This window comes from Tachypleus tridentatus, chromosome 9 (genome assembly GCF_004210375.1).
Source record: "Tachypleus tridentatus isolate NWPU-2018 chromosome 9, ASM421037v1, whole genome shotgun sequence".
Lineage (NCBI taxonomy): Eukaryota > Metazoa > Arthropoda > Merostomata > Xiphosura > Limulidae > Tachypleus > Tachypleus tridentatus.
In genome coordinates this window covers 94,605,575-94,617,785 of record NC_134833.1, presented here as the reverse complement: position 1 = coordinate 94,617,785, position 12,211 = coordinate 94,605,575, and the positions used below count along the sequence as shown (strand labels likewise).

The 12,211-nt window shown below is 33.6% G+C and overlaps 1 protein-coding gene across 7 annotated transcripts in view; it reads right to left on the bottom strand.

Moving 5' to 3' along the window:
- The window catches only part of LOC143225794 (uncharacterized), a 42,086-nt gene that overhangs the window by 10,620 nt on the left and 19,255 nt on the right, over nt 1–12,211 (bottom strand). For 4 of the 7 annotated variants that reach the window (XM_076455800.1, XM_076455799.1, XM_076455798.1 and 1 more), the window contains exon 3: nt 5,393–7,660. The exons of 2 other annotated variants lie outside the window; for them this stretch is intronic. In XM_076455800.1, coding sequence (XP_076311915.1) covers nt 6,603–7,658 — 1,056 coding nt within the window. In that variant the 5' untranslated portion in view covers nt 7,659–7,660 and the 3' untranslated portion in view covers nt 5,393–6,602. Of the gene's footprint in view, nt 1–5,392; nt 7,661–7,852; nt 8,186–12,211 lie in introns of those variants that run through there. One more of the 7 variants, XM_076455796.1, reaches the window with a different exon arrangement.

The following is a 12,211-nucleotide window of genomic DNA, read 5'->3' as shown; positions in this document are numbered from 1 at the left end:
GTAAAAGTTGTTTGAATATATGATTTTAATATTCATATTTAACTGATATTTACCCAAGATAAATTAATTATAAGAAAGAGTAATTAACAATTTTTAACTTAAAATATCATAAATCTTATTAATAACTATATTACCAATAGATTTATGTCTGTGGTAAGTGTAAATGTAAAGTTATTTACATTTAACGTAATAAGTGAATTAACTTTTCATTTTAAAAAATAATTCCTTCCTCTTCCCTCAGTCCTCCCCCAATAAAAATACGTACTATCAATTGGATATGTAAAATCTAAGACATTTGCTACGCGATATAAGAGGGTACTTTAAACATTATAATCAGTACTGCCACAGAGTGAAAAAGAAAAATTGTGATAATTCTCAGTAAATGACAAAGCAAAGAGAAACCTAATAAGTTCATAAATTATTGGATCTAGCTACTTTGTATGTTTAAATTAAAAAGGAAACCGACACGATTTGTACTTTTTTTCTTCTATCTTCTGTTGCTGTTGGTTTGTGTATATTTCGTTTAAAGTAAAGCTGTACTGGCTGAATACGTTAATATATTGTTACTTTATTTTTATGCACCCTTGTGGCTCATTAGCAAAGCTGAAAAGTTATCACTCTTAAATTGGATTTTGATACCCGTGGAAGGCAGAGCACAGATAGCTCATAGAGTAGTTTCGTACTTAACACTAATCAAAGAATAACCTTTATATTTATTTTTAACAATATTTACAATCACATTAAAAGTAAAAGAAAATCTCTACAATTAAAGCATAATCTGTGCGATTCATTATTTTAAATTATAAAATAGGGATAAAAAGGCCAATGAATTGTAAGAAGTAAAGAACATTGTCGGTCAAAATAGTGTCATTAACGCCAATGGTCTGATGATATATGAAGGACAGGAAAATGAAGCAGGGGTGTTGTTAAGGGCGAAGCAGAGTCAACAGAACTTAATATCTTTGTAAAATGATTTTTGGGTTAAAATCATTAAAAGAGAAATATTTAGTTTCTACTGACCCAATCCACAGGAGTCCGATAAGAGGATGCACTGCACTGTCAAAAACATTCTAAACTTTACAGATAGTACCAGACAACATCAAGGACATCCAATACTGGCATTTGGTTTATCACCCGATTGAGACAGAGGGAGACACACTAGAGCATTCTTTCTACAGAAATCAAAACCAAAGCGATATACTGCAATCACTCAAGCACTGTTCAAGCATCAGAATCCTCTCCTTTTCTTAAAGGGCCAACAAATTGATGGATGTGTGAATCCAAGAGAAGGTAAAATAGAATATTCCCTAGGAGGTTTCCGTGTACAAAAAAGCCAAGTAACATTCATGATGTAAATTGATTTATTCAAAACATATGTTATTGTCCAGGAGATAACACGTACTCAACGACGGCATTAGTTATGGTTCTAAATTACCATTAAGATATTTTAACGGTTTTCTTTCAGTGTAAACATTATTAAAATTACCTGATCAAAGTTAACTATATCTATGAGAACGAAGGACATCTTTCATGAAAAAAAACAAAAACATAAACCATTAGAGAAGGAATCTTGTAACGATCAAAACGTACTGAACCATCATATAAATAGTTTCGATGTTAACGATACTTTCAGGTGTAATTCCAACATAGCTTTTGTTTGTTTGCGCTTCTTAGCATAAACATTTGTGTTATTAGAAAGTTATAAATTGTGTCCTACTGAAACTTTGTGTCATAAGCAACTTTTAAATTTCTCATGTAATAAACGATCCATCTCTTATCTCAGATAAAGATAATATCTTACTCTTTAAAAGACTACATTAAAGGATTTTTAGGTTAAAAAAGAATAATTGGAATACATGCGCTTTCCAGTATTTTTAAAATGCTTTAATTCTGTTTGTTGTGTGATTTTGATTCTAAAGCTTTCATCGAAAATCACAGTTTAATAATCAAGTGAAATATTTTTAAATATTCACTTTTCTTCTAACATCCACTGGTGTCATATTAATGGACTTTCGCAATCATATTCCATGACTGAAATATCTATTTTCGAAAAAAGTTCTATTCGTTTTAACCCTACATACAGATATGATATATATATTTTTACATGATTCCGGTCTATAGTGATTCCTTATGTTAAATAATTACGTCATTGAAAATTTTCTTAAACGACTTTCTCGTAGGGATTAAATTTTTGTGAAAACAGGATTTATTCGGAAAAAATAAAAGATCTAGCAGTCTGAAATAATAAAATATTTTAATATCGTTGTAAAAGCGAAATAGATCTCAACACTTAAAAACAAACTGCATCAGTATATATTGTTTCTTTGTTGTTAAGGGCAAAAGTACACAATATGTTGTCTCTGCAATGTTCACCATGGGTATTCCAGGAAATCCTGTTTTTGGCATTATAAGCTGCCAAACCCTATCACTGAGCCTTAGTGATCCCCAATAAAAATTTAACTGTTCGTGCTTTGAACAATTAATACAATTTTTATTTTACATAAATCTGAAGTTTTGTTCCACTGTAACAAAAAAAAAGTATTTATACGCGACACGACCACTAAGTAGTTTTATTAAACACGAGGGCTTCTATTTTTAAAACACTTTTGTTCCAAATGTCAGATTTAAGAAGAAAAACCTATCTCAAAATAATGTGTATAGAATTGTACGCTTTTTCTTGTGTGAAGTAATAAACCTGCAGAATAGGAACACGGCTATAAATATTTCATTCTTGGCACTCTATGATACAATTGGTAAAAAATATAACAGGTCACCGAAATAGTTTTTTTTTCACGCATTAAATACTCAGATTTATTTTGAATTTCGCGCAAAGCTACGCGAGGGCTGTCTGCGCTAGCCGTTTCTAATTTAGGAGTGTAAGACTAGAAAGAAGGTAGCTAGTCATCACCGCTCACCGCCAATACTTAGACTATTCTTTTACCAACGAATAAGGGGATTGATCGTAACATTATAACGCCCCCGTGGCTGAAAGGGTGAGCATATTTGGTGTGACGGGGATTCGAACCTTTGATCTTCGGATTACGAGTCGAGTGCTTTATCCGCCTGGCCATGCTGGGCCAAAATATTCAGAAATAGGCGTGTTAATCATTGGAGGTATCATTACTGATATGGCCAGGTGGGTTAAGGCGTGCGACTCGTAATCTGAGGGTCGCTGGTTCGCATCCCCGTCGCACCAAACATGCGCGCCTTTTCAGCCGTGGGGGCGTTACAATGGTACGGTCAATCCCACTATTCGTTGGTAAAAGAGTAGCCCAACAGTTGGCGGTGGAAGTTATGACTAGCTGCCTTCCCTCTAGTCTTACACTGCTAAATTAGGGACGGCTAGCGCAGACAGCCCTCGAGTAGCTTTGCGCGAAATTAAAAAAAAAAGAAAAACAAACAAATCATTACTGACGGCCCCTAGTGGCACAGCGGCATGTCAAATATTATTGACATTCTCAACAACCTTTCAATTAGCACAATGTACACGATTCCCTGATAGTATGAAATGCTCTTGTTGGTTTTTATCAGTTTATTTAATAATAATAACTGTTTATTTACATTTTTTTAAACATTTTATTACGTTCAGTTTAAATGAATAATATTTTACTCCACTAATAATTTCATTCTTCGTCATTAATTACATTTAAAATCACACTGTATTTATTTGGCTCTCTAAGTTTACTGCTTACAAGCTCGACTCTCCTTCTTTGGTCGTTTGATTACCTTATTTTCAATATCATAGTGTTACCTAGGCTTAACATTTTGTCTTATTTTGTTCTTTATCAGAAAAAAAAGACATGTTTACTTTTATCAAGCTTAGTAACAGCTATGAATTTCACCAAAATATTTTGTTTTACAAATAAGATTTTTTAAAGAATAACTTCTATATTTTTGTGTTTCATTATCTGTAAAGGTTTCAACAGTTTTGTTCAAATCACAAAAGTTAATGAAAAAAGAGAAAAAAAAACCACTTGCAGCATTGCAATTAAAGTAATTATAACACTTAACATTTGTTCCTTAATACTTAATCCCATGGTGTATTATAATTTCTTTACTATTTTCAACTAGTCATATATAACAAATTCCAAAAACACTTGAAGTCGAACACGAAAAAAACCTCGCTAATTTGTATTTAGCCAGTTTAATTTTTACAAAAAGAAATACTTTGTTTAATCTCTTTTATGCTTGACGGTAAACAAACAAACAAAAAATTAACCATCCTCTGTATGTGTTTGATAAAAAACAGACTTTTTAGTTTCCATTGGAATTCTTTATTGCAAGTACCTCAATGGGACAGTGGTAGGCCTTCGGATTTACAATGCTAAATATCAGGAGTTCGATTACCCTAACAAAACACACAAACTATATTGCAAAAAGATAAAGTAATAACACATACGCTATTTTCCAAAACGGTAAAAAATGATATTATTCCATTGAGTTAGTATAGAGTGTGATTATTATTTAACCTATTCAGTACAGAGAATATTTTCTGCTTACAAAATCCTTACCTTGCATGCAGTTTCACAAAAAAAAAAAAAAAATATCATGTTGTAATATTTGATCTTGTCAGTGCTATTAGAGGTTTTATTTTATTGGAGGGCAGTGATATAACTTCGTTACGTATTGGTTAACCACAGAATATGCGTACGTATATATAATGTAGGAACTTCTGAAGGAGGTTAAGACCTTCCGACATTCGATCTGATATGATCACTTGCTGTCTAAACAGTGAATAACTTGTAATCAGTGATGACGAGAAACCCACTTGTTGAGAAAATTTATATGCAAAAACGGCTCGTTTGGGCTGAGAAAACACTTTTACATAGAAGAGCGAACAACGTTTCGACCTTCTTCGGTCATCGTCAGGTTCACAAAGAAAGAGGTAACTGACCGGAAGCTGACCACATGTTTGAAAGGGGTTGTGTAACTGTGTGTCGAAATGTAGAGGGCGGTATTAGATGTTTGAATATATAATTTTATTTATTTTATTTTATTAATATAGGTATAAAGGCGTTCCTTTATATTGGTTATTTCGACACACAGTTACGCAACCCCTTTCAAACATGTGGTCAGCTTCCGGTCAGTTACCTCTTTCTTTGTGAACCTGACGATGACCGAAGAAGGTCGAAACGTTGTTCGCTCTTCTATGTAAAAGTGTTTTCTAGCCCAAACGAGCCGTTTTTGCATATAAGTGAATAACTTGACTGTTTTATGATAATTGAAACTTGCCAAAAATGTTTGTAATGAACAAGAAAATAGTTGTTATTCTCATTGCTGTTGCAAAAGTCAACACATTAAATGATCAAATAAAGAACTGAGGTAATTATAATTATCTTACCACTTAAAACGTTGAATACAAAGAAAACAAAAAAGGTATAAATACAAGATATTTTCTGTCGAATCGAAGAATGGCTATTTTTATTATTAATTAAGGAAAAAATGGTATCAGATATGTAATGAAACATTACCGTGGCTTATAAGTTTTTCGGTCTGAATTTTAATTTAAACTACATTATAATAGCTACAACTTAATAATTTCATAATTAACAAAATATAACGGTATATATTTTCTAAGATTCATTCAACTAGAATTATGCTACTTTATTTGAAACGTACACAACAAGTAAGACTTTAGGTAAGAAATTCTAAAAAAAATTTAAAATATGCAATATTACATACTTATGAGTCATATGAGTCATACCAAATTTTCAGTAATTCAGAACACTGTCATATCAACACTGATTCATCAACACAGGTTTTCTTGTCTAAAATTGATTATTTTTATGCGTAGTATTTGTACTTCACGTATTTACAAACATTGCAAAAATATGTACACGACGAAATTACAGCCATATACACATCAGCATAAGTTACCACACATGTTGTGTTGGGTTTGTAAGTTGTTTAATACAAGTTGCGTCAATCAATGGTACTTATATTGGTCTCTCTCTGTCTAAGATAATTATATGATATTTATGCCGCACTTGACGGTTTACGTCCGAATGAGCAAACTAGAGACTATTTAACAGTTTTTTCTCACGTGCATGTTTTCAATATCGATATAAAAGCGTTTATTCAGCTGGTATCAATCCAACTTTCGTCTTCGAAAAACTACTGATTCTCTGCTAATCAGGAACATTAAAAAAGTACCTTCACATTTGTTACACACTTCTACTGATCCTGTTTTGTTTTCTAACGTACAAAATAGAGCAATACGCATATATACATACGCACACATATGTGTGGCAATAAAACAATCTTTTATGTGTGCATATATATATATATATACATACATCACATTTTACATTGATTTTTCGTTAAAAATATTATAGCTTGTATTACAGCAAAATGTATTACAGCAGAAAACTGTATCACAAGACATTTGGAAAAGGTAATCACAGAGTAACTCTCTTCTCAAAGATAATTGAACAAGTAAACCAGAACCTATCACTCAAAGCCTACTGATATACAGACGACTAGCTTTATTGGTTTAATTATTTGTTATATAGATATATACGGTTTCAATACACACCAGTCTTATTAACATATCCACACTTATATACCTTCATGTTATCGAAGATTTCTTCGTCTTTACTCACTCAGTGCAAAACTTGAATGGATTTGGTTGGAGAAAACACGAATTTAGGGTCAAATGGAGAATTCGGAGGTAAAATAAAGGGACGTAGTGGTGGGAAGGCAGTGGACCCTAGACTGATAAAATGAGGTGGAAACTGAAACTGGACGGTTGGATTAGTAGACTGGTGAGAACTGGAAAGTGTGAGAGGACTCAGTGATGCCCATATTGGTAAAGGCATAACCGGAGTTTTGCTTTGAGAGAAAAATGGACTAGCTAGAGTCACCACTGGAGTCTGATGAGAAGCTAGACTTTTCGACGTCCGGATATGAAAAGTAGGTGGTTTTGATTTCCGTATTCTGTTTGAGGGAATGTTCACCTCCCCAGTTAAAGAGGACAAGCTGGATGAAGAAAGAGGAGGGGAAGAACAGGAGTCACTGTCCGGTTCAACTTTTTGTCTCTTTACCGGTGATGAAAAGGATATTCTAGTTTCAGAGCCAGATAAGTGGTTTCTTGTAGTTTGCCCTGCTGGCTCCTCTTTCCTTTTCTCTTCCCATTGTCTTTTTTCTGTAACCGGAGCAGTTCTATTCCAAATACAGATAGAATTTTTTTCGTCCTTAAGTGAAACATGTGTTTTTCTTTCACTGTCTTCTCGAAGGTCTAAAGGAATTGTCTGTTCTTCTGTAACAAGAGAAATCGGACCAGAAGGAATGTATGTCACTTTAGAAGAACTGTTATCAAAAGGAATATTCCCAGCCTTGTTAATAGTTTCCATTTTCACATGAAACGGAATTTTATTTTCTGTTTTTATTATCTCTGGAAATGATACGAAACGGTACACAAATTTTTGTCCTAGTACTTTTTTAATGATGTTCTTGTCATAGTAGTATCTAAGAGCTCGACTAAGTTTGTCATAGTTCATATTATGCTTGTTTTTTCTTAGGCCCCAGAGTCGGGCCACTTCTTCAGCGTTCACCAGTTTAAATTCACCATCATTATTCGTCCACATAATAATATGGTTATAATGGTTGCTGAGCAATAATTCCAACAAGAACTGCCAAAGTGTGATATTCGTCTCCATACCTGTTAAAGGAGGAAAACAGAATTAGTTAAAACTATTTTTAACTATTAGAGTCATAGCAAAACTATTAGAGTCATAAATATAGCAGCGGTAATCAAATATCTTAGTTAAGTCGGAAACATTATAACCGTCAATAAAAAACAACAACACCGAAACACCAAACAGCTATCCCACATTCTTATAACGAATCATACTTTTTTCTTTAGACGATTCTTCCTTTACAGTTTCAAGTTTTGAGTGTATTACGATAAGTTTTTTTACAGAGCTGGCCATGACATTCTGTACGTCAGAGAAACCGTTTGATCGTAGTCAAGAGAGCTTGATGATGTCTCTTCTATAGCATAGAAGGAATTATGAGCAACGATACGCGTGATTATTGGGTGAAACACTGAAAGGGAAATCAGTCATTGAAATCAAGCGCAATCAGATAAACGGGAAATTACGCAGATGGAAGTACAGTTACATCATTCCACCCGGATGACGGTAGGAATAGAGGAGTCTAACCCACAAAAGTTAGAGGAAGTAAATGATTTATATACTACTTATTCATAATCTAATTCAATTCTGTGTCTAGGACTGAATTTGTCGACAACATACGGTCCGTCCAAAGTTCTATTAGTAAACTTCCCATGATGCATCAGGAAATACAGCACTGTTATTTCTTTTATATAATGACACTTCTGTCAAAAAAAATGTTACTGTAATGCTTCTGTTATTTCAACATTATAATATTTCACTGAAGGGATATCCGGCATAAGGCTTTCAGCTAGAGGCTACTATTATAGTCCTGTGTCAAAAAAAAAGGAAACGAACACTAATAAAAGCTATCCATGTCTTTAAACAATGTAACGGCTGAAAAGTAGAATGTTCCTCACTTAATATATATGAACAGCTATCTTCCGGTGACACAGAACAACAATAAGTCACTCTTCCTGGCCGACTTCCCCAAATCATTTCGTCCGCATACTTTAAAAAAATAAAATAAAACACGAGCTATTCCTCTCTACTGTACTATTGGTGACATGAACGGGTGTGTTAAAACTTTATTAACTTGAAAAAAGCAGGATACAAATATCTATCTTTCCTTTGACATATTCGATACAATTTTATAAAATCTCACCAAACCTACTGTGTGATGCGGTCGATTTCTGTTAAGGGCTACATCATATAAACTAGTTTGTAACGCTACTAATGTAACAATGTTACTTATAATCGACATCATGGACCATCTAGTAGAATTGCTGAATAGTGGTTGACTAATCTTCAGGTCGACATTTTATTTGCTCTCTGATTAATCTGGCTATAAACTATTTCGATACTTGTGTATTGTTGAACTACCATATCTGGTACTGGCGTTCTCGATAAAAAATGCATTGGATATCTTTCTAAGAAGCAACTTTACGAAGCTGCGTTCTTATTGAGTTAATTTAATATGACTGCTAAAATATATCAACTTTAAAACAACAAAAAAGGAAAACATCAAAGAATTGTATTTTATGTGGTTTACAGAGAACACAGTAAATCGTAAACAATCAAATCAACATACAACAGTCCTACGTAATCGTATTATTTTGTGACTAGTATGTTGCGAGTCTTGTTTTCACTGTTTTATGTTACCCCAGTGGCAGTGCGGTAAATCTGAAGGCTTATAACGCTAAAACCGGGTTTCGATACTCGTAGTGGGCACAACACAAATAGGTGGCTTTGTGATTAACAAACAAACACTGTTTTGTGTTAGACGTAAAATTGTTATTACTAGTTAATGATATCATAACTGATTTCAAGTCAAAATCACCAACTTGGGAGGTAACTTTAATAGCTAGGAAGTAGTTATTACTAAACAGGAAACAGATACTTTAAGTTAGGATTGTTTTGTTTTTGAATTTCGCGTAAAGCTACTCGAGGGTTATCTGCGCTAGTCGTCCCTAATTTAGCAGTGTAAGACTAGAAGGAAGGCAGCTAGTCATCACCACCCACCGTCAAGTCTTGGGATACCCTTTAACCAACGAATAGTGGAATTGATCGTCACATTATAATATCCCTATGGCTGAAAGGGATAGCATGTTTGGTGTGACGAATATTCGACACCGCGACCTTCAGATTACAAGTCGAGTATCTTAACCACCTGGCCATGCCGGGCTACATAAGTTAGAAATTGGCTGGTGTTAATAATTAAGCAATGATAGTAACGAGATAGAAAGTATCTATTACTATATAGAAAATAGCTGTTAAAAGATAGCAAGTAGTTTTTCCTGTATGGCTCTTGTAAGTTAAATTAAATGTTAATTTGATTTCGGGTCCAAATTCCCTGTTTATCAACTAAACAAGTTTTAAACTGTTATATTGAACCAGAAAATTGTCGAGACATTTATATCTCTGCACTTTAATTCAATACAAACTAAATTGTACCTGGTAGAAAGATTAGATTATAATAAATAGAATAACTCTACTATTGATAGCATATACGTTCCATAAAATAGGAACTATAGCTGCTGTTACATAGGAAATATTTGCTACTAATAAGGAAATAGATGTTACTGATTAGGAAGTTAGTTGCCAATAGAAAGGAAGTAGCTGTTACTAAATGGGGATTAACTGCTAATAATTATAAACTAGCTGTTTTAAAATACGAACTGTGTGTTTGTGTGTTTTTCTTATAGCAAAGCCACATAGGGCTATCTGCTCAGCCCACCGAGGGGAATCGAAACACTAATTTTAGCGTTGTAAATCCGGAGACATACCGCTGTACTAGCGGGGGGCAAAATACGAACTAATTGCAGTTAAATAGAAAGTAACTGTTACTAAGTCAGAAGTAGCTGTTACTAACTGGGCAATTTCTTGCTATTAATTGTACATTAGTTGTTACAAAATAGCTAATTGCTATTTGTAAGATTTGTTTGTTTAGAGCAAAGCCACGTTAGACTATATACTGTGTCCACCGTGGGGATCCGCACCCAAGATTTTAGCAATGTAAGCCCAAAACTTACGGATGTCCCACCAAGCGACATTAGTTAGGTAGTAAGTGTTACTGAGTAAGAAGTAGCTTGTACTAAATAGGAAACAGCTGTTGCTTAATAGGAAGTTATTACTGCTAAATAGGAAGTAGCTTTTAATAGATATGAAGTAGACGATATTGCATAAAAATAACTGATGTTAGATTAGCAACAGATTGTGAGAGACAGATTGTAAATCAATGATGTTTTAAGGTTTATTAGGTATAAAAGGAAATATTTTGGAAATGTGTTATAAATGTTTCAATAACAAAAATAGCATTTTCTCTACTTTATTAAATAACTTCGACTGAATGTTTTATAAATTAGCACTTTCACAATTACGAAAACCTAAAAAAAACAAACTTGTAAGTAATCCTACATATATAAGAAAAACGTAAATTTATAAACCAGTGTCTCAAAAAATAAACTTATTTAATACAAAAACATAGTGAGTGACATTTAAACCAATTTAAAATCCAACTCCAGTTACATATACTTTACTCGAACGCTTGAAAGTTGAGTTTTGATGGTTATCGATCACTTTCTTAAAAAAAACACAATAAAAATTCGAGTGCACAACCTTATGTTACGTCAGATTCTTAACTTCAAATGGCACGTGTTTTTGTTCAAATTTGATATGAACATTTGCACATGCTACTGTGCAGCTGCTTGGAACGATAAACAACGTTATGCACATTTTTACTTCAAGTTGGTTTCTCGTCATCACGAATAATAACTATGTATTTCATTACCTAAAGTGTTAACATACCATTCTTCCATTAATCGGCTATTTGCAAATCTTAACATATTTTTTAACTACAGTTATTGTTGCTTAAATAAATGAGTTCTGCTTTTCATATGACATTTCATGGAAGCCGAAAACAAAACCTAATTGGTTGAAATCATGGTTTTGAACAATGTATTTTACGTCTTCTTCCCCTGACATCATCACGTTCACTATTTAAACAGGCCCTGAACGTGACCCATGACTAACGTGCCAAACTATGATGTTGAGGAAAGGTGCTCCTGTTACATTAGTGCCTTCATAAAATAAAAGAAACCGTTCTTCGCACTTTGAGGCTGTGAATTCTTTATTAAAGTTACGGTCAAATCCAATTATATAGTCTGTACAAGAATTGACGGGGGCTGTTGTTGACTGCATGCTTTTCTTTTACTATATTACTTCAAAATTAGTGTTGGCAGGTGCAGAAATCCATCGTCTATTTTGCGTGAAATCCAACAAAAACAAACATTTCCATAAACTGTTTTAAAGGGAACGGGAAGTACCTTTCGGCAGGTATTTTGATCTCAAATATGAAACATTGTTATTTAGGAAAACTTTCCTTGTTATAAGATTTTGAGCCTGTCCCTTGTATGTCGCGCTTCTAAAAGTATGCAAAACGTCCACCTGGTAGTAGACTTTGCGAAAAGAGTATTTAGCTGTCTACTACACAGTAAGATAGCCCTGGAAACATGATACTCAATTTCCAGTATCACACACACACAAATAGTACGCTGCTCTATGAACCATCTGGATACCAGCCTTGAGAGAATGAGTTC